Below are 18,288 nucleotides of genomic sequence, written 5' to 3'. Positions count from 1 at the left end.
TGTTACAGCCTTTGGAGGTAGTTCAGAGATGCTGGGGCATGGTAAACCAGCACTTAGTCCATACCTAACATTTTGCATCTGTAGATGAAAATGCAGCTTTGCTCCCAGTGTGACCTCTGGGGGAAGCAGACAATGTTGCAGTAGCCAGCTGAAATTATCCAGCTGAAATGATCCAAAGCCTCCCTCGGCCTGTCACGCCACAGAGAAAGCAGAGCCTTCTCTGCCTCTGCTTTTGCTCCTTGCCTCTTTCAGCCCTGCCATCCATAAACAACTGGGGGGAGTTTCGGGTGTTACTAATTTTAATAAAGTGGTTTTAGGAATGTTTTGCCTCTCCAGAGCTTTCATAACATACAGTAATAGAGGCTTTTGGCAGGAGCAGTAAAGCCAATTGCTCCCACCCTCCCTTAGCATGTGGTAAGCTGTGTGTGTCCTGGCAGCCACGTGACTGAAAGTCGGAGCACAGTGCAGCACCTGGGAAACTGGGAATGCCCTTGTGGAACACACAGGCTGCCTGTCCTGCACACAAGCACCAACCTGTGCTCTCCTACACTTGCTGGGCCCACGACCTCTGCCAACTGGCGCACTTCTCTGGAACTGCTTATTTTGGAGATGATGGGGACTGTTCTGTCACTGGGGATGCACATCCTTGCACCATGTTTTACTCTAAGCCTTAATTTTCTTTGCTTTTGAGGGCTTGCATCAGACTGTCAGGCACTATTGAACAGAGGCATTTGTGTTTATCTGCCTACCTGGTGAGGGGAAGGTAAGCAATCTTTATGCTTCAAATGCCTCTCATATCTCCCCAAGGGCATTTAGTTATCTGGCTCCTTGGCTGTAGGTACACTTGTAGTGGGTGCAAGTTACAGCTTCCTCCTGCTCTATCTGCAAAGCAATCTGGATCCCAGCTGAGTTCATAGTGCAGTATGAAGTGATATACCTTAGAACAAGTGGGGTCAGGACTTGACATTGCTTCCTTTGCCCCTTGTTTTAAATAAAACCAGTTCCTGATGATTTCCTTTCCAGTGAACGTCTATTGCAGGTGCGGCTGTTGCTGTCCCAGTGGTGCTAATGATGGGTTAAAGGGGTGTAACACAGGCCTGACATTTGCAGGTGACAGTAGGGATGTCACCAGAGCAGTCTGTGCCACTCACAGGAGCAGAGGAGAAGAAAATGGTGTCCCTCTGGGAAGGTTTTGGGAACGCCACTGAGGTTATGCTGGGAATCAGACTGAAATGAGACTGGTTCTGGTTTTTTCTGGCTTGTGGCATAGCATTAAAAGTCTTGTCCTTTTAGCCAAAGTCAGGGGGAAGTAGCTGAATGCTTTGCTGGCATCTGATCTGATGCTACCATGATTGTAGCCTGGAGTTACAGTTCTTCAAGGTGCTTGTTTTTGTAGCTGGGGATGTCCTGTCAGACTTCTTGGCATCAGCATACTCCCAGTAGTGGGTTGTTCACATGTGAATGAGTGGTGACTAAACTTGGTGCTTCTGCTTCTACACCAAGAGTTCAAGTAGTTCTTGCTCTTCTGTTTTCTTCCAAGCTGGAGCTTCCCTCTGCATGAAAGCAATTCCTCCATCCCTCAGAGCTGGCTACCCAGTTTGTCAAATATGAGCCAACCAGGAGAGGTGTGCCTTGCTTTTAATAAAGTATTTGACTGACAGGGAACTTTGAGCTTCTCTCTAGCTCTGCTAGGAGGTTCTGTCCTGAGATGCACTGCCAAAACAAAAGAGTTAGGTGTTATGATTCTTTTTGAAAGCTATATTTGGATTTACTGCAGAAAATTTACAGATTAGAGACAGGTATCTAATTATTGACCATCAAAAAACCCATTTTGCAACACTGAAGAAACTCACAAGAAAATTTAGGTTTTTCTCTGTGTGTCACTTTCTTTGTTTAGCTGGAATGGATTGTTTATATGAAAGAAAAAGAACCCCTACCTTGAGGTAAAATGTAGCAGCAAGCATTCCACCAGTGTAACTCCTGGCTTTCTCTACCTGAGTGAGAGCTACACAGCATAAGCCTGTGGGAAATAATGCCAACAGTAATGTATCATTCCTTTGACTTAAAATTCCCCAGAAAGCGCTCTCCAAGTGCACCAGCTCTACAAACAACTTGTAGAAGCCACGAGGTAGAAGTCCTGGTATGTACCATGAGAGGCAATGCGTGGTCAGTAGGGGTTGTGCAACGTTACCAGTGAAGCCATAGGGGAGAGAGGCAGACTCGCTGCAGACAGGCATGCATCAGCAGCTGAGGGGCTTCTGACAGGATATTTACAAATGGGTGATATCCTGTTTATGGGAGCCATGTAAACAATCGAAGGCCGTTGCCCAGGGGCTCCACTGTTACTCAGACGTGCGTAAAAGGCAGTTCTGACATGAGCAGCGCAGCGGGTGCTGCGATGGTGTGGCACGGCCATCAAAGCTGCTGTGCTGTAATTAAACATGCTCAGCAATGCACAGCACGTTGCATAAGGTGCAGTGTGAGATGCTGGGAAAGGGCTTGCAGAGAGACCTCTGGTTTAGTTTAGTTAACCTGTGCGCCCTTTAAAGTGGCTGCTTTGGAAAGATGGGTAATGAGCTTTGTGTACTGTAGCTCTTCCTGGAAATCTCTCTCCTGGTTCACAAAGGGGACTGTTATGGGAACAAAACGAGGGGGAAGGGTTGAGGAGGCAGGGTGGAGACAGAAGAGCAGAGCTGTGTTCTGGACAGGCTCTCAGGTCTGGCATGTTTCACCTGAGACAGACCTTCTGTGCTGGCTTAATGGGCTTCAGGCTGATGTCAGGCTGCTTGTGTGATGGATTTGGAGGTTTGGACAGGGAGGCTTAATCTGGGTGTGGAGCTGGAAAGGGAGTGTGTGATGCTTGAGGGGGTGACCTCGGCTGTAGGCACGCTGCAACTCAGAGGCCAAAAGTGTCTCATCCTGAGCATCTGATGTGCAGCCTCACAAAAAAGGGGTTCTCAGGGATGTCTGTTGAAAATCCTCTAGAGGAACTATTGTTGTTCAGAAGCTTAATGAGGTTCAGAGACCAAATTTGTGGTTGGCAGCCTTGGCCAATTCATCCTTCTTCCCTAGCCCTTCATTTCCTCTCTGAAGGACACAGACCCTGCCTGCAGGAGAATCAATCAAGAACTGCCAGCCATAGCTCAGTGCTGTTGCTAATTTAATAGCATCACTGATCTAATTGAGCCCAGCCCTGGCCTTTGTCCTGTCCCACTTGATTTACACGCATGCGCTCCCGGTGTCATAAAGGAAATCTCCTGCCTCTCTTAAATAACACTAAGCTGCAGGAACGAGGACGAGGGGGTGGATGTGTAGATACCACATCAAGGAGTTATGTGGGAAGTGGCACAGTCAACCACTGCCACCTCCCCCCCAGGACATCCCATGGCAGATTCCTGCCTTGTCCTATCTCCTACTTGCACCTCAAACAACCAGCACCCCCTGTACGCGTGGATGGAGAGACAGACAAGTTCCCTGGGGCTGGGGCCTTCGCCTCCACTTGGCCTTTGGGCAAACCCAGAGCTCCTTGCTGAGAGAGCAGAGAAACATGCAGGCACTGAACACCTTTTATTTTGCTTTTTGGTGTGGGAGGAATCCAGGCTGCACTCTTGAGATAGGTTGGAAAACAGCCAGCTCTGACCAGAGAACTGGGGTCTGTCTCCTTTCCTGGTAGCTGACAGCAGCCTGACCTGCATAAATGAGAGAAAAAATCAGCACTGTAGGCAGATGTTTCCACCTGTGCAGGAGCTCTCCCTGCCCTTCTCAGCCCCACAGAGGCCTACAGTCCTTCCCTGTGGCTTCCAGTCAGTACCCAGTTGGTTAATCCGTTTCTTCTGTGTGTAACCTAGGAACGGTGTCCAGGGAGACTTGGATACCTGAGATGATGTTCAGACCATTGATGGGAGGAGAGGGTGACTAGATGATTTCACGTAGTCTTGGTCATTCCCAAACCAAACCCCAGAGGTTTCCACATACCATGTGACTCCTGGACTCTCAAGAGTTGGTGGTATTGAATTCATTGGAGATCAAAGAATATGGATTTTATAGCAGTTTGAGCCCAGTGAGGGAAAACACCGAATGGAAATGTCTTGTTGGGTGTTGCTATGTCAAGGTATTCCTGATCAGCTTCTTTCCCTTCTACCTGCATCTGCCCGCAGGCAGAGAGCATAATATCCAGCCTGGCTCCCAGCTGATGTGAGCTGGAGGGATTATTTTTGCTGGAGTTGTAGGAGATCTTCATTGGGGGCCACAGTGTCCTAGTTTGAAACATGACTACAGCAATGATTTGGGCACCTGTGTTTATGGGCTCCCTAGGGCAGATTGTCTCATCACCTCTGCATGACAACAGCCGGCACAATAAAGGCCTGATCCTCACAGCCTTTTTTTTTTTTCCTTTTTGTTTTTTTTTTTTTTTTTTTGTCACTTCAGTAACAGTAATGATTAACAGTAATTATCAGAACAGTAGTGGGAGTGTCCCATAATGCTAGTGGATGGGGGAATTCCAATAAGTGCATCTGCTACAGTGCTTAGTGCTGGTTACCAGGCCAAACAAATACACCAGAGACCTGTGGCTCTTTCCTAGATTTGGTTTCTGGAACATGTGCTGGCTGAGCTGGTTTCAGGTGGATTGCTATTTACTCCATCATCCTTAATGACACATTGCTTCTGCCAGGGTGCCCCAGCTCCCGTGTGCATGGCTGGCGTGCAGGTGACAGTCACTGCTGTGCTGCAGCCAAAACGTGGAGTCTGTGGACAGCTGAAGTGCCAGTGGTGGAGCAGGGCCTGGGGTGAGTCACAGCTCGGTGCTGCTTTGGATTCAGCAGGCCCAGCGCAGGCAGGGAACAGCCTGCTAGTCAGCCCTTCCTCTGCTCATATATGCTTGAGGTCTAACAGCAAAATATTTATCAAGGGCCAAAATAAACTTGCCAAAGGGATTGAAGCCAATGCAGCTGAGGCCTGTGACAGCCAGGCTTCCCAGATGGAGCAGTGAAGAGTCAGGGTCTCTACTTATGGTGTGTGTGCAGCACATATTGCTCAGGCTTTAGCACAGGCCTTAGAGGCTGGTGCTGTGTTTCAGCAGGTGTGCGCTTCTCATTGACAGTGTCTTCCTCTTGTCTTCCCCAGGCTGGCACCAGCTGTCCTGATAGGAGGTGCAGGAAAGGCATGGAAGGTCGAGATGGAGAGCCCACAGCTAGGAGAGACTGCTGTGCAGATAACCTGAGAGCAGCTGGTGAGTTCCCTGTTGCAGTGGGCTTGCTATCATTTCACTGTCCTGAGGGGGATGTCCGTCTCTGGGCAGAGCCATCGGGTGGGTGGGCCATGTGGTCATCCACCAGGGGCATCCTGCCATGTAGGAATTTCAGTTCTACTGGCCACTGATCAGAGGCATGAATGATGCTCCCCTGTGTGCACATGGTGACTTGTCAGAGAAGGCAGTCTTCACCTCTGCATGTGTTCTGCCTCTCAGTGGTTAATCCTTGTCCTGGAGAACAAGAAATTCTGTGGAAGAGATGACTTAATAAACTCAAAAGAGCTGCTGATGGACAGAACAGTACACAGGACTCATGGGTAAGGGGCTGGTGTTCTCCCAGCTTGCTTGCAACCTACTACATGCTGTGGGGAAATCCCCTTTGTTTCAGGCTTTGTTCTTCTATTATTCTGTTCTATGTAATTGTTGTAAACAGTTCAGCCAAAACAAGGAGAAACAATTAATATATATAGGGACAGTGATATGGGGGGGACTTGGCTTGATACCACTCTCAGCAAGGGCATGGGTTTGTTTATCACCAAGTAAAGGCAGAAACCATGGAAAGACTCCACAAATTAGAAAGGCTTCAACCCCTCAGAGGCTAAGAAATCACTCAGCATGGAGCACTGGGCTGTAATTAGGAAAGGGAAATCACCAGCTGAGCATTAAGAAGCTCTTGCTGTCCGTGAGATGTGTTGAGGCATTTAGGATTTGCCCAGGGGAGAGTAATGGCAAAGTCATACAAGCCAGGAGAATGAAGTTTTAAAAACTGCCCTTTAGGGAGGAATGCAGCATGAACTGGGAGACCTGTCTCCCTTTTCAATGCCATCTTCTGAGATGGATGAGAATTAGCTGCTTGGGTGTTTTTTTTCCTTTCTTTTTTAAATTGCTGGTTAATGCTGACCCAAGAAGTTGGTAAAGAAGTCAGTGAATTTGGGGAATTGTTCTTTATTTTTAATAGCACAACATCTTAGTTGTCCAGTAACTTTGACCTTGTGCTGTGTTTACAGGAAGAGGCATTGGCCACTTTCAGCCCTGGGTGCAGAATTTGAACTCTCATAGTTTATAGGAGAGAGTGGTTGTTTAATTCATCCCTTGCATTCACGGCAAATTTGAATCTGACCTTTAAACGGAGTAATTTGGCTCAAGGTTTTTCTCTACTCCATTTCCTCCAGCCAGTTGCGTCTACGTATTCCAGTTAAAAATACTTTCCCTTCTTAGGGCATTTGTCCTAAGGGCATGTTCCCATGAGTCTCGAGATTTTTACCATTTATGATTTTCACAAAATCATGGAACCTTTTGGGTTGGAAAGGCTCTCTAAGATCACTGAGTCCAACCATTCCCCCCAGCACTGCAGAGCTCACCGCTGAAGAGTGATTTCAATTGCACATCTACTTGCCTTTTATATCCCTTTGGGAACTTTATATTAACCTTGTATAGTTCAAATGAAAGTGCTGTCAAGATTGAAGTGCATTCCAGTTGATGTCTGACCTTCTGAGAGTATTTCTTGAGCATCTCTCATTTTGTGCAATGAAAGCTTGCTCTATGTAAGTCTGCTAACAGATGTACTGACATGTGCACTCATGCTGTTTGAAAAATTCTGGATGATTTTCCCAAGAATTTACAAAATTGCTGCTCTTTGTTACTTTGTGTGGAACAGTGGTGAGTGCATCAGTGCAAGGCTAGGAATGATTTTCTTTCCATTGCAAAAGTACTTTCTAGCAAGAAAATATGTTGATTCTGCAAATTTGTCTTGTTTTCAGGAGATGAAACCGAGGCAGATCCATGCCCACAGCAGCAATGCATAAAACCAGGTACAAACCCTACAGAAGGCAGCTAAAGTAAGTGGTACAGACACTCACCATGTATGGTTTTAAGTATGTAAAAACGCACAGATAAAGTTTTTACATTTTAAATTGCTGTGAACACATGTATTCTTCTACAGCGAGTCACCACAGAAAAATATACATTTCATCTGTGTTTTTTCCTCTTTAAATCAAAAAGGGCATGTTGTTCATAGAAAGCGCAGTGCCTCATCACTGATGGATACACTGACAGACAACGCTCAGTCAGTACCCGGGAAATGATCACTGCTGTGAATCTGCTGCTCTGTCCCAGAGGGGGAGGTGAATGCTTGAGACATAGCAAGAACTGAGACAAGCTGGAACAAGGACTTCAGCTGAGCCTCTGTACTTTGTAAAGAGAGATTTCTTTTAAAGGTGGTTATTAAGGCAGTGCAAGGTAATAAAAGCAAGCAACTCTTTCGCACAAATTCTTGAGGTACTTCCTCATATCCTTGTTACACTTGGTAAAGAAAAAAATCCCCAAATGTCAAAGCATTCAGGGGTGGTGAATGCACCCCACACTGGTGGGGTGCCAAAGGGCACAGATCCTGGGGTGCCTTGCCCTGGGTGTGGCAGTTCACCCCGGCAGGAATCGAGGCCAGCATCAGCGGCGATGCACCCGTGATGCTCTGTTGCCCAACCAGCGCTGCCTCCCAGCATTGCACAGACTTGTCGCTCCTACTGGCACCTGTGGGATGCAACGAGCCTGCCTTACAATGACCCCATTGATGCTGCAAGGCCTCTTGGAAAACTGGCTCTTAAGGTGCGTGCCAGCCTTACCCCAGGAGGCATCCTCCACGAGGAGGAGGGGAAAGCCGCACGCGGGGATGCTGGATGCGAAATCAGGCGCTGTGAAACAAAGCACATTACAGAAAGGTGGGACAAAGATGTGTCCGTGATACTTGTTTTCCACATATTCAGATCTGAAAGAGGAAATTCCAATGAATTGCTCCAATTGTGTCAGCGTTACTTGGTATCTGGGTACCGGTACAGGACTATAATTAAATGTTGTCCTTCAGAGGATAAATCATGCAGGAATTTAAGGGTAAAATTAATTATAAAGTGGAAGTTCTTCGGTGATGCTGCTTTTTAAGACATCTGTAAGCCCACACACAGAAACAGGTTGCTAATAATTGCAATTCCTTCCTTTACTCATTATGATCCCTGAAAGAGCAGACAATAAAATCCTTAATAAGGGGGAACAGCACAAATTAAGGAAGCAACAAAAACAGTCATGCGGCATCAAAAAAGACACCATCTACATGGCATGACTCATTAGAGGGGAAAAAAGGGGACTTAGAAAAAGATTCCAACTGTATCATGAACCACTTGCTGGGGAGGGCATCCTTCTAAATGCTACTTTCACACTGAGCTTTATTACTTTATCTTGCCAACTCTCATACCACTTAGGTAATTAATAAGTGGTGCTGACACACAATTCTGTAGCAACACACTGCCTTTTTTCACTTCAGCATCTCCATGCCACTGTAGACCTAAGAAAATGATCCGAAAATAAGGAGTATTATTAGTTAGTACCAGATCTATTGCAACCCCCTGAATGAATGTCTTCACTCCTTAGAACTGCATTCTGAACACAGAGTTGTGAAATATGGAATTCTGCAGTGTCCAGTATGTCTGGATTCTGCAGTATCTGCAGTATATCTTCTACAGTTACCTCTCTTCAATACTAGTATCAATAACTGCTTATAAAACAGAGAAACTAGGGACACTTGAGTTACCAGCTGGTGCAGTGCAGCCCAGTGTCAATTCTCGGATTCCTTTCAATGTGAGATAGGCTTATCAGTGCCACAATAAACTGGGTATCGATGTGCCTTTATGGAGAGCGGTAAGGCAGGGAAAGATGATTTCTCCTTTAAAAGGAAAAGGAGTAAACCATCATTGCTCTCAGCAGCTTGTTGAGATGAAACACACTTCACATTTTAGGCAAATGCATGCAGTAGGGATTTGGTGGATGGGATCCCTCGCTCATCTGATGGTGGGATGTAACTGCTGAATGAGGTTTTGCCTAATATAGCAACAGAGTGTGTGGGCTTCAACAGGATGCTTGAAAGGAATTTTTTAAAAAGTAGCTGTTGGCTGCTCTTTCAAGGATCTTATAACTGATAGAGATGTTGCTTCCAGGAACTGCCTGGGCTGTGGTGAGCCAGGGGCTTGAGGGGGAACATGGCATACACATCCCCTGAGCTCAAGACCATTGTGGCCAGCCCAGGTGCCAGGTGAGGTGCTGGCATTCCTGGTACCTGTGCTGTAACCTAATAAGCCATTTCTGCCCCTAGCTCCAGGATTCCCTGGCAGCTGCTGAGGGTCACTTCAGAAATGCCAGGAGGTGGGAGATTCGCCCAGCAAGTTCCCAGCTGCCCACCCTGGGGTGTTTCCCAACCCTTGGTTTAGGCACAGGTGCTGTTCATGGCAATGCAATGGCCCAGTGGTCCCTTGTGTGCTGGCAGGGGCTACCTGGGCAGCTGGCTCTGGGTCTGCAGGGCCTCTTTCCATTGAACATCACGTGGATGGATGCTTTGAAAGCAAGCAGAGGCAGCGGTCCCGAGGTTGTGCCGTAGGCATCCACAGCCCCGGGAAGTCAGCGCATGGGCTAGACTGCTCAGAGGGCTCGGGTAATTTTACGGCCCCAGGTACTATTTGCAGTGCTACTTGCTGGAACCAGGGACACCTAATGTACCCGGGCACCAGCCGACGGCTGGAGTGGGCAGAGCTGCCCCCTGCTCCGGGCAAATGGCTGGGACAAACCGGGCCGGGGGTGCTGTCGCTGCCCACTGTCGGGGCACGGCCCGCGGGCAGAACAGGGGGCGGCCGGGGGCGGGGGGCAGGAAGCGCTGAGGCCGAGCCGAGCCGCCGGGCCCCGCCTCTGCGTGGGCACATAAAACTGCTGCCGGCCGGTCGGGCGATTGCACACCGCTGCGCCGCTCCTGCCGCCGCCGCCTCCTTTCCTGCCGCCTTCTTTCCTGCCGCCTCCTCTGCTCCCCGGGCACCGAGGGCGATGGACGCCGGCTGCCTGTGGGCCCGCAGCCTGCTGCTCTTCCTCGGTAAGCGGCGAGGTCCCCGTTCCCGCGGGCAAGGGCTGGGAGGGCATCGGGTGCTGCGTCCTGGGGCATTCTCTGGCTGCTGGAATATCTGCGTCAGAACATAACGTTCAGGTTGCCTTCAGGTGAGGCTGATGGGTTTCTCTCCGAGATGAAGTCCCGGGCGCTGACAGGTGTACCCGGGTGGATTGTATGAGCTGAGGAGTGGAGCACACAGCACACTTCGTGGTGTGTTCTTACAGGATGTTTTGTTGCTTATGCGATGCCCAGGTGTGTCCTGTGACTGAGTGAAGGTGGACATTCTTTCCCTTCTCACCAGCTCTGCTCTCAGTGCAGTCTTTTCCCTTTCACCTTAACCTGTCCTGTTTGTAGCCTGGTCCTGCTGCCTTCTCCCGGGCCATGCTCTGGGTGAGTTCAGTGGGTGAATCCTCACAGCAGCAGAGACTTCCTGATCATAACAAAACAGGTTGTGGCCTCCTTCTGCTTGACACTTCTCCACCTCCTCGCTGTGAGTGTGTTACTCCATTGTATGACATAAGCTACCTGAAAGTCTTAAGTGAACACGTGTATCCTTAGAGCATCAAGAGTCCTGGGGCCTGGGTGTGCTGTGATGCAAGAGCTGATCCTTGTCACACACCTTCATGGGGTGCTGGCAGTGACAGGTGATGACTGCTGAGAGCTGACCCTGCTGGGCAACTTGAGCTCTGTGGGCAGCAGGTCCTGAGACCTGGCACACTCACACCTTGCTTTAATAACAAAGCATGTTCTTGCATTCAGGATGTTGGGCTCGAGGTCATAGTTGATGGACAAACTCAGTTCTCAACACTTCTCTTTTGGGACAGATGTTTTCCTCACCTTCTGAGCCCACTGCAGTATGAGCTTGTGTCTTTCCTCTTAGCTGGGTCTTTCCATAACAATTGATGGAGCGGGTGCTGCACAGCATCTCACTTGTCAGGACAGCAGGCTAAACGTCTTGTAGTCTGTGAGTCAGCCGTGCTTTGCACAAAAATGACACTGGTAGGAACTGGTATGTCTTCATGGATCTATATATGAATTTCTTTGTTTCCGGGGCAGGCACAACATCTAATAGTAAGGGATGGGTTAGTCATAGCTAGGTGCCATCATAACAACTGCTATGAGCACTTTACTGCCTTCCCCTCCCAGGGCAGGACTGTAAGCAGAACTTGATGCTTCTGGGAAGACTGGAACTGGTGTTATGCCAGACTGGAGGAGGTTCCCTGCTGAATGGCTGAAGCCCTACTGAAGTGACAGTCTCCTTGCCAGGTTCATTTCCTGGCTATTGTGGGCTTGGAGACAGCAGCAAGGGAGTGGTGAGATAGAGATGTCTCTCACTCCTGAGGGGACACGGTGCTATGCCAGCCACATGTGGATGTGGTGATGGTGGGGACAAGCTGGGGACCTGCCTTTTGTGGGACTTGTTGCAGGAGCCTCGGCACTGATCCCCTTGTGCTCCCTGTAATGCCCACTCAGAGGGGAAGGCAGGAGTTGGACCTCGGACTCACTGGACAGTTCCAGGACCTGCTGTCCTTATGTTTTCCTGTGTCACATTCTTCTGGCTCTCAGCAAACTGGCTCAGCATAAAGACTGCTGCATCTGATGATTGGGCAAGTGTTAGTGGCCGATGTGTCTGGCTGAAAGTCATAAGGGATTGCTGCTTTTGTGACATAGGGACCTCACCCCCATGCAGGAGTTGGGAAGCAGTGTGGCTGAGGCACAGGGGCAGCACCTGAGTAAGATCAGTGGTGTGCAGGTCTCCAGAGGGATGGGAGCACTACTGGGATGATGGGGTGCACATGACTGCATTATCTCTGCCCAAGGGTAAGTCCTGGCATGATGCTGAAGATGATCCTGTGGGCCTGTAGCAGTTTTGGAGCACCAGTCTTCCCATGATAGACTGGTGTTTCCAGGGCTGCCTTAGAGCTGCTGTGACCTGATCCTGGACATCCACAGCTGTGAGTCTGTGGCTCTGGAATTAAACAGTGGTAGTAGGGATGCTCACAAAGCCAGTGGGACAGACTGGGTAGCTTCCATGTTCCCGCTTAGTTTGCCCTAAGAAGACAGAAGACAGTTAAGACATCCCCTGGATGTCCAAAATCAAGTGGTAGGGATGCAGCTTGGTCTGTCTTTGCAGTTAAAAAGGGCTGAGATCTTTCAGGTGTGTGTCGCCTGGGCACCTCTGCTTTGGAAGTGCAGCCCATGGGGAGGGTATAGGTGCTGCTGCTGTGGCAGAGAGACCATAGAGATGCCAAATGGGAGGTAGCACCATTCAGGTGAATTAGTACAGGACTGGCAATCTTAGTGACAGACAAAGACAACTCAAATAATGATTGAGCTCTCAGAAACTTGACAGTTCCCCAAGTGTAAATCCTCCACAGAGCAGTCCTCAGTTGAGTGTATCTTGCCTGTGCATCCTTCATCCTTAGCAGTCATCCTGCCACTGGAAACTACAGCTGGCTCACAGTGGGCAAACTGATGATTAAGCCTTGTAGGTAATCTCTGATGGAGGTTGCAGGAAGTGAAGGCATTTGGTCACTGGCCCTTATTTTCCTTTCTTCCCTCATGGAAGGACAAGTAAGCAGCAGCATTATTCCTGTTCCAGTGAGTGCTGTCAGTGTGAACCTTGCAGGAATACCTGTGAAGCTGGATGGGATTATGATGTAGGAATACAACTTGTAACACTCACATTACTGCAAGACACAGATGAAAATCCACCACCTAATTACTCTTATCTTGTACCCTGTGTTTACTTAATGAACAGTGAAGGAATAAAAATATAACCTCTCCCAGGTGCTGTGTTTAGTATGCATCATCTGATAAATATCCTGGGAAAGGCTCTCCTTTGCCAGTGCTGTGTGCGGATCCCTTATCCTCCCAGTGATGTCAGAGGGGAAATATGTGCATGGGGGAAAGGGCAAAACAGAGCAGTGCAGAACAGGAAGAACTTTGCCCAAAAGCAGCAAATACTGCTGGGTGTCAGCAAATATCCACACCTGCAGTCCAGCCTTTCCGGCCCTGGAGTCTGCAGTCAGGTGAAGGAGGCACCTGCACATGGCTGGGACTGGGAAAGCCCTTGGGCAGTGTTGGAGGAGGAGGTTATTTTTAATTTGTGCCCCATAGATGTCTGAGTTGTAGCCTTTAACTGGAAAGCCATGCTCCTTTCTGGAGCCAAGAGGAGAACTAACCTGTCTCTTCCATGGATCTTTTGGTTGGAGTTTTCTTAGATATGAAAGCCAGGTTCTGCTAAGTCTCCAACTGAGAACTCCAGCTTAAAAAGCAGATGCTGGGGTTATGCCCAGGTCAAGGAAGCGAGCAAACTGTGACAGAAATGTGTAGGCTGCATGAGATCCTCAGCTGGCTTAATCCATCTGCTTGACAAGTGGGTATCTCAGATACCTCTGGCAGGTGTAGCCTTGACTTTTTTTCATTTCTGTCCTTAATTCTTTCTGTGACATGATGTGTCCTTAGTCGGACACTGCTGTCTTGTACCATAGCTCCTCCCTTACAAGGGAGCAGCTTAGTCCATGGAGCACTCCTCAAATGTCCCCCTAGTCCCTGGGAAGAAGAACTGGCTCGCTAAATCTTTTTCCAGCATCTTTTGGGACCCCACATCCCTGGGCTGCCTGTCTGATAGCTGGTGACTCTCCTTTCACACACTTGAACTTATGTTTTAGCAACTCAGATGGGCCTCACAGAAATGTTAAACTGCTGCTGCTGAGGCAATCTACACCGAGCACACTGCTACTTAAAAAAAGAAAATCCCACCCTGAAAGTAAACTTGCATGTCCTGCCCCATTGGAGGGAAAGGCAGGTCCTGCTGAGTCATGCCAGTAGGCATAGGAGTCTCCAGCTGGTATAGGTGCTGGCATCATGGACCTGTTACTGTTGCTCTGGCTCTGAGGGACCTGGGCTTTGTTCTTTCTTCTAGAGTTTGGTGGAAATCTGATTTATTAACTTTGCAGAGGGAGGTAAGAAGGCGGAATGATGTTTTTAAAAATGCAAACACAGGAAGAAGCCCCATCCCTCTTAGATATTCCTGCTGCTTTGGTGTGTAGCTGGAATGAAGGATAAAGGAAGCCTACCTATCACCCAGAAGTAGATGAGGTGCCGGAAACCCATAAATTACCACTGCTAGATTTAACCCTGAGATGTAATGACACTTTCTAATAACTGGAGTTGAATTAGAATGATCGGGAAATTATGGAGGCACACTCCCTCCATTAGACATGCATGACCTGACAAGTTAATAGAGGCAAACAGCCCAAAGACACAAATTACAGACTTCCGTGGAATGGGGCTGATGACTAAGCAGTTCATGAGCAGGTTAATTTGTGACCACAGCAGGAGTTTTAGCCAGGTGGATTTCATGGCCAGCCGGGTCAGACATTCACTATTCCTCATGGACTCACTGTAAAACTACAGGCACCTGGGCTGGCTTTCCAATCCTGCTTGCAAATGTTTATTTAACTACTGGAATAGCTGAAAGCTGTGCCTGTTTCTTCTGGTGTTCTGCTAGGTAACAGTGGCCCAGGGTCATAAAGTGGTCAGTAACCTCTCCAAGCCCATGGGCAGATGAGGAGTGTTTGGTATCTCATGTTAGTGGCTTTGCAAGCGGGCCTTTCAGCAAGGAACTTGCAAAGGAGTGTCAGTGCAGGAACTGTCCAGCCCTTCAGCTGTCTTCAGCAAGGAGAGGGCTGAGCAAGTTATTTGCTGGTAAAGAGCAGCTTTTGTGTTAAGCCTGCCCGGAGCAGTTTGTGGTCTCTGAAGCCAGTGGTGGGGTGCTGAGCCTGGCTCAGCACTGACCTGGTGTGCTGAGTCACCAGCTGCACTGACTTGCAGATTCCTAGGAAATTCTCTTCCTGTGGGCTGTTGTGAGTCAAGGATATCTTGATTTTGATCAGCAAAAGGACTCCTCCTGTGATGAGTGCTGGACTGTCATGCCTAATTGTGGAAGCCTGGCTATTGCCCTTGCACAGGTGGCATGCCAGACCAGTCAGAAACCTAACACAATCATCAAATGGCCTAATTCCTGCCTCTCCCCATAATCTCTCCAAGCCTGTTCCTGCCCAATTTCACTCACAGTGTGGGCGAGAGGTGGTCACAGACACCAGGTTTCTGTTGAATCTTTTTGTTCTGCCTTATAAGTTTGCATTTAAGAGATGTTTCTTTTGGCTGCTTTATATAATGTAGGCAGCACATCACTCAGACCTGTAGTTTTTCAGCTTTCAACTACAGGTCTTTCCTACCATGATGAGAAGCTTCTGTTCTTCTTGCATTAATTACTACAGCAGCTTAAACAATTAACTGAAAATGCATCTAGTTTTGACTGTTGTTTTTATTGTCTTTTAGGTTACCTATTGCAAGCAGTCCTGGGCACAACAGTGATCCCGTTATGTGGGCCTGGTGAAATGGAGAACTGCACAACAGCACTCAGTAAGTACTTCACAGCTCTGTGTAAATACCAGGCCTTTGGTTCCCATCTTCCTTGGGCTGGCAGCCTCACTGAGGTGCCCTTGGGAGTCATTTTTCTCTGAGCAGCATTGCCCACATCCTGAGGCGCTAACGAAATATCTTTGCAGTCCAGACAGAGAACAGCCCACGTGTGGCCCAAGTTGGGATAACAAGATGCAAGCCTGAAATGAAGGACTACTGCTTCCATGGGCAGTGTGTGTACATCATGGACTTGGATGAGCACTACTGCAGGTATGGACAGGCCCCACTCATCCTGCAGGTCTCCCTGGGGTGGGCTTTGAGGTGGACTTTGCTCTGGCTGCCATTGACACTTAGCTGAAACAGCAATCCAGCCAAGTATTAAATGCTCACAAGAAAGTGAAGAGGAGCACCACGTCTGTAATGCTCAGCTGCATTTAAAGCAGTGTTAAGCACATGTGCTGCCTCCAGTGATCTCTGTGAGAGTCTCAGACACCTGAAATTAGTGACCAACCCAGCTTAGACTTGGGACATTCTTTCTGATGTGCTTCCCTGTCCATTTGTATTTATACTAGTATGAGATCCAGAGCTCAGGCACAGCACCAAGGTCTCTCCTTTGATCCAACCTATGAAATAAAGATGCTTTAGGCATTTTTAGGGGTATTGCTCATTTACCTGAACAATTTGCAGTCGTCTCTAGGGCCACGTGGCCTTGAGTTACATCAGTTTAAGTGTTTGGTCCCTGAGGAAACAGCTGGCCAGCAACCTGGGATGCTCTGTGAGCTGCTGAGGTGTAACTCCTGTGCCACATGTGTGACTATGCCTCTGTCCCCTCAGGTGTGACGTGGGTTTCTCAGGGGTGCGCTGTGTGCACTCGGAGCTGGTGCGGCAGCCCCTCAGCAAGGAGTACGTGGCGCTGACCGTCATCGTGGTCCTGCTCTTCCTCGGTGCCCTCTCCCTCGCCGCCTACTACGTCTGCAGAAGGTGAGACTCGTGCTCCTGGTGGCTCAGGAGGCTGGCTAGCTGGGGGTGGCAGGCATCCTCTGAGCCCCCCGTGTAGCCTGGAGCAGCTCACTCTCTGGGCAGTTGCGCTCAGGGCAGGCAGCGTGCTGGCAGTGTGGCACAGGCCAGGCTGCAGGCCAGGCAGCAGCACTCCCAGTGCCTGTTCACCCTCACTCTGGGGCTCTGTAGGCTGGTTCCTATCTGGCTTAGAGAGTGTGTTGAGCTCAAGGAGAGAGCAGACAGGGAGTAGGGAAATTCTAGTTCTTTCATTGGTAATGCCATTCCCTCAGACATCAGGGGCAGAAGAGCAGTTGAATTTCTATTAGCTGATTTGTTGATCTGGTAGGTTATTGTGAGTGTGACATCATGAGCACTATCTTATCAGCTTTACTATGGGGGACAATACTCTTCTCCATGAACAGATCCAAAGCAGCAAGAATCCTTCTCCAGCCTAAAAACTAATGGTAAGCATTTGTCAGAGAGCTGAGGAGATGGAACAAGTCCAGAAGGAGAGCTCAGCTTCCCAGATCTGGTAGGCAGCTAGATGGTAACCAGCAGGATTTCTCAAAGACAAGCCTAGTACCAGCAGGAAGACTTTAATGCAGATGCGGAATTGTCAGTGAAGAGTTGAGAAAGGAGACTGCATTTAAGTGAAGTCAGACCTGGAAATGAGCACAGACAGAGAGAGCCCAGCTGCTAGAGATTTTAAACAAATGTGAGGAGCTGGTACAGCTTTTTTCCTTTGCCCCTACTCCCCATCACTCCCCAAAAGCAACTGGCTTTCCAGAACTGACATTTCTGTCTTCTACTCCAGGTACCGCAGCAAGAGGAGACAGACAAACGCCAGTGAATACAAGGAAGTTGGTGCCCTATAGGAGAAGCTGTGGCTTCCTGCAGTGTTCAGTTCATCTGGATGGACTCACCACCTACACGTCTATTTAAATGTTATTTTTGTTAATAATATTTACAATATTTATAACCTTTAAAAAATTTCAATTGTTTGATGATTCAATAAGCATAGGTCAAGCATTTTATGTTCAGTGTTTTATTTTTTTATTAAATATTTCCTAAAGGGAATCCCACCTAGGTGGTTCTTTGGGATAGAGATATATTTTTATAAAAACTCATCTTCTTGCTCTGGAGAGAAGAATTTTATATTTATTCTTGTGAATATACTCAAAACAATTGTATTCCTTGAAATAAAACTTCTAGACAAAGCCAAAATGTCTGCTGATTCCAGCGAGTGGTGGTGGATGGAGTTACTTCTAGCTGGCTGACCCTTGCTGGGCATGTTCCCCAGGGCTCAGTCCTGGGACCGGTCCTGTTCCGTATCTTCATCAACAAATCCTCATGAAAGGAAGGATATTGAGAGCCTGGAGCATATCCAGGGAAGGGAGGTGGGGAAGGGTCTGGAGCACACTTCTGGGGAAGAGCAGCTGAAGGAGCTGGGGGAGCTAAGCCTGGAGAAAAGGAGGCTCTGGAGGGAACCTTCCATCTCTCCACAACTCCCTGGCAGCAGGGGTGGGTCAGGGGATCTGTTTCCAGGGAACAGGGACAGGACAAAAGAAAATGGCCTGGGGAGGTACTGATTTACCCCAATATCCAATCAGTACCTCTCCAAGCTCTGCCTGGGGAGGTAGTGATTGGATATTGGGGTAAATTTCTTCTCTCTAAGAGCTGTCCAGTC

At 48.5% G+C, this 18,288-nt stretch overlaps 1 protein-coding gene across 1 annotated transcript; it reads left to right on the top strand.

The window, feature by feature from the left end:
* Nucleotides 1-10,037: 10,037 nt before the first annotated feature.
* Nucleotides 10,038-17,825, top strand: EREG (epiregulin). The gene is made up of 5 exons (XM_059470860.1): nt 10,038-10,154; nt 15,519-15,602; nt 15,749-15,872; nt 16,437-16,583; nt 17,416-17,825. Exons 1-5 carry the CDS (start codon nt 10,109-10,111, stop codon nt 17,474-17,476), a joined length of 462 nt encoding a protein of 153 aa, XP_059326843.1. The 5' UTR covers nt 10,038-10,108; the 3' UTR covers nt 17,477-17,825.
* Nucleotides 17,826-18,288: the final 463 nt, after the last annotated feature.

The sequence above is a fragment of the Ammospiza nelsoni genome, chromosome 4 (assembly GCF_027579445.1).
Source record: "Ammospiza nelsoni isolate bAmmNel1 chromosome 4, bAmmNel1.pri, whole genome shotgun sequence".
Lineage (NCBI taxonomy): Eukaryota > Metazoa > Chordata > Aves > Passeriformes > Passerellidae > Ammospiza > Ammospiza nelsoni.
Note: the sequence above shows the minus strand (reverse complement) of the source record. Positions and strands in the feature narration are given on the sequence as shown.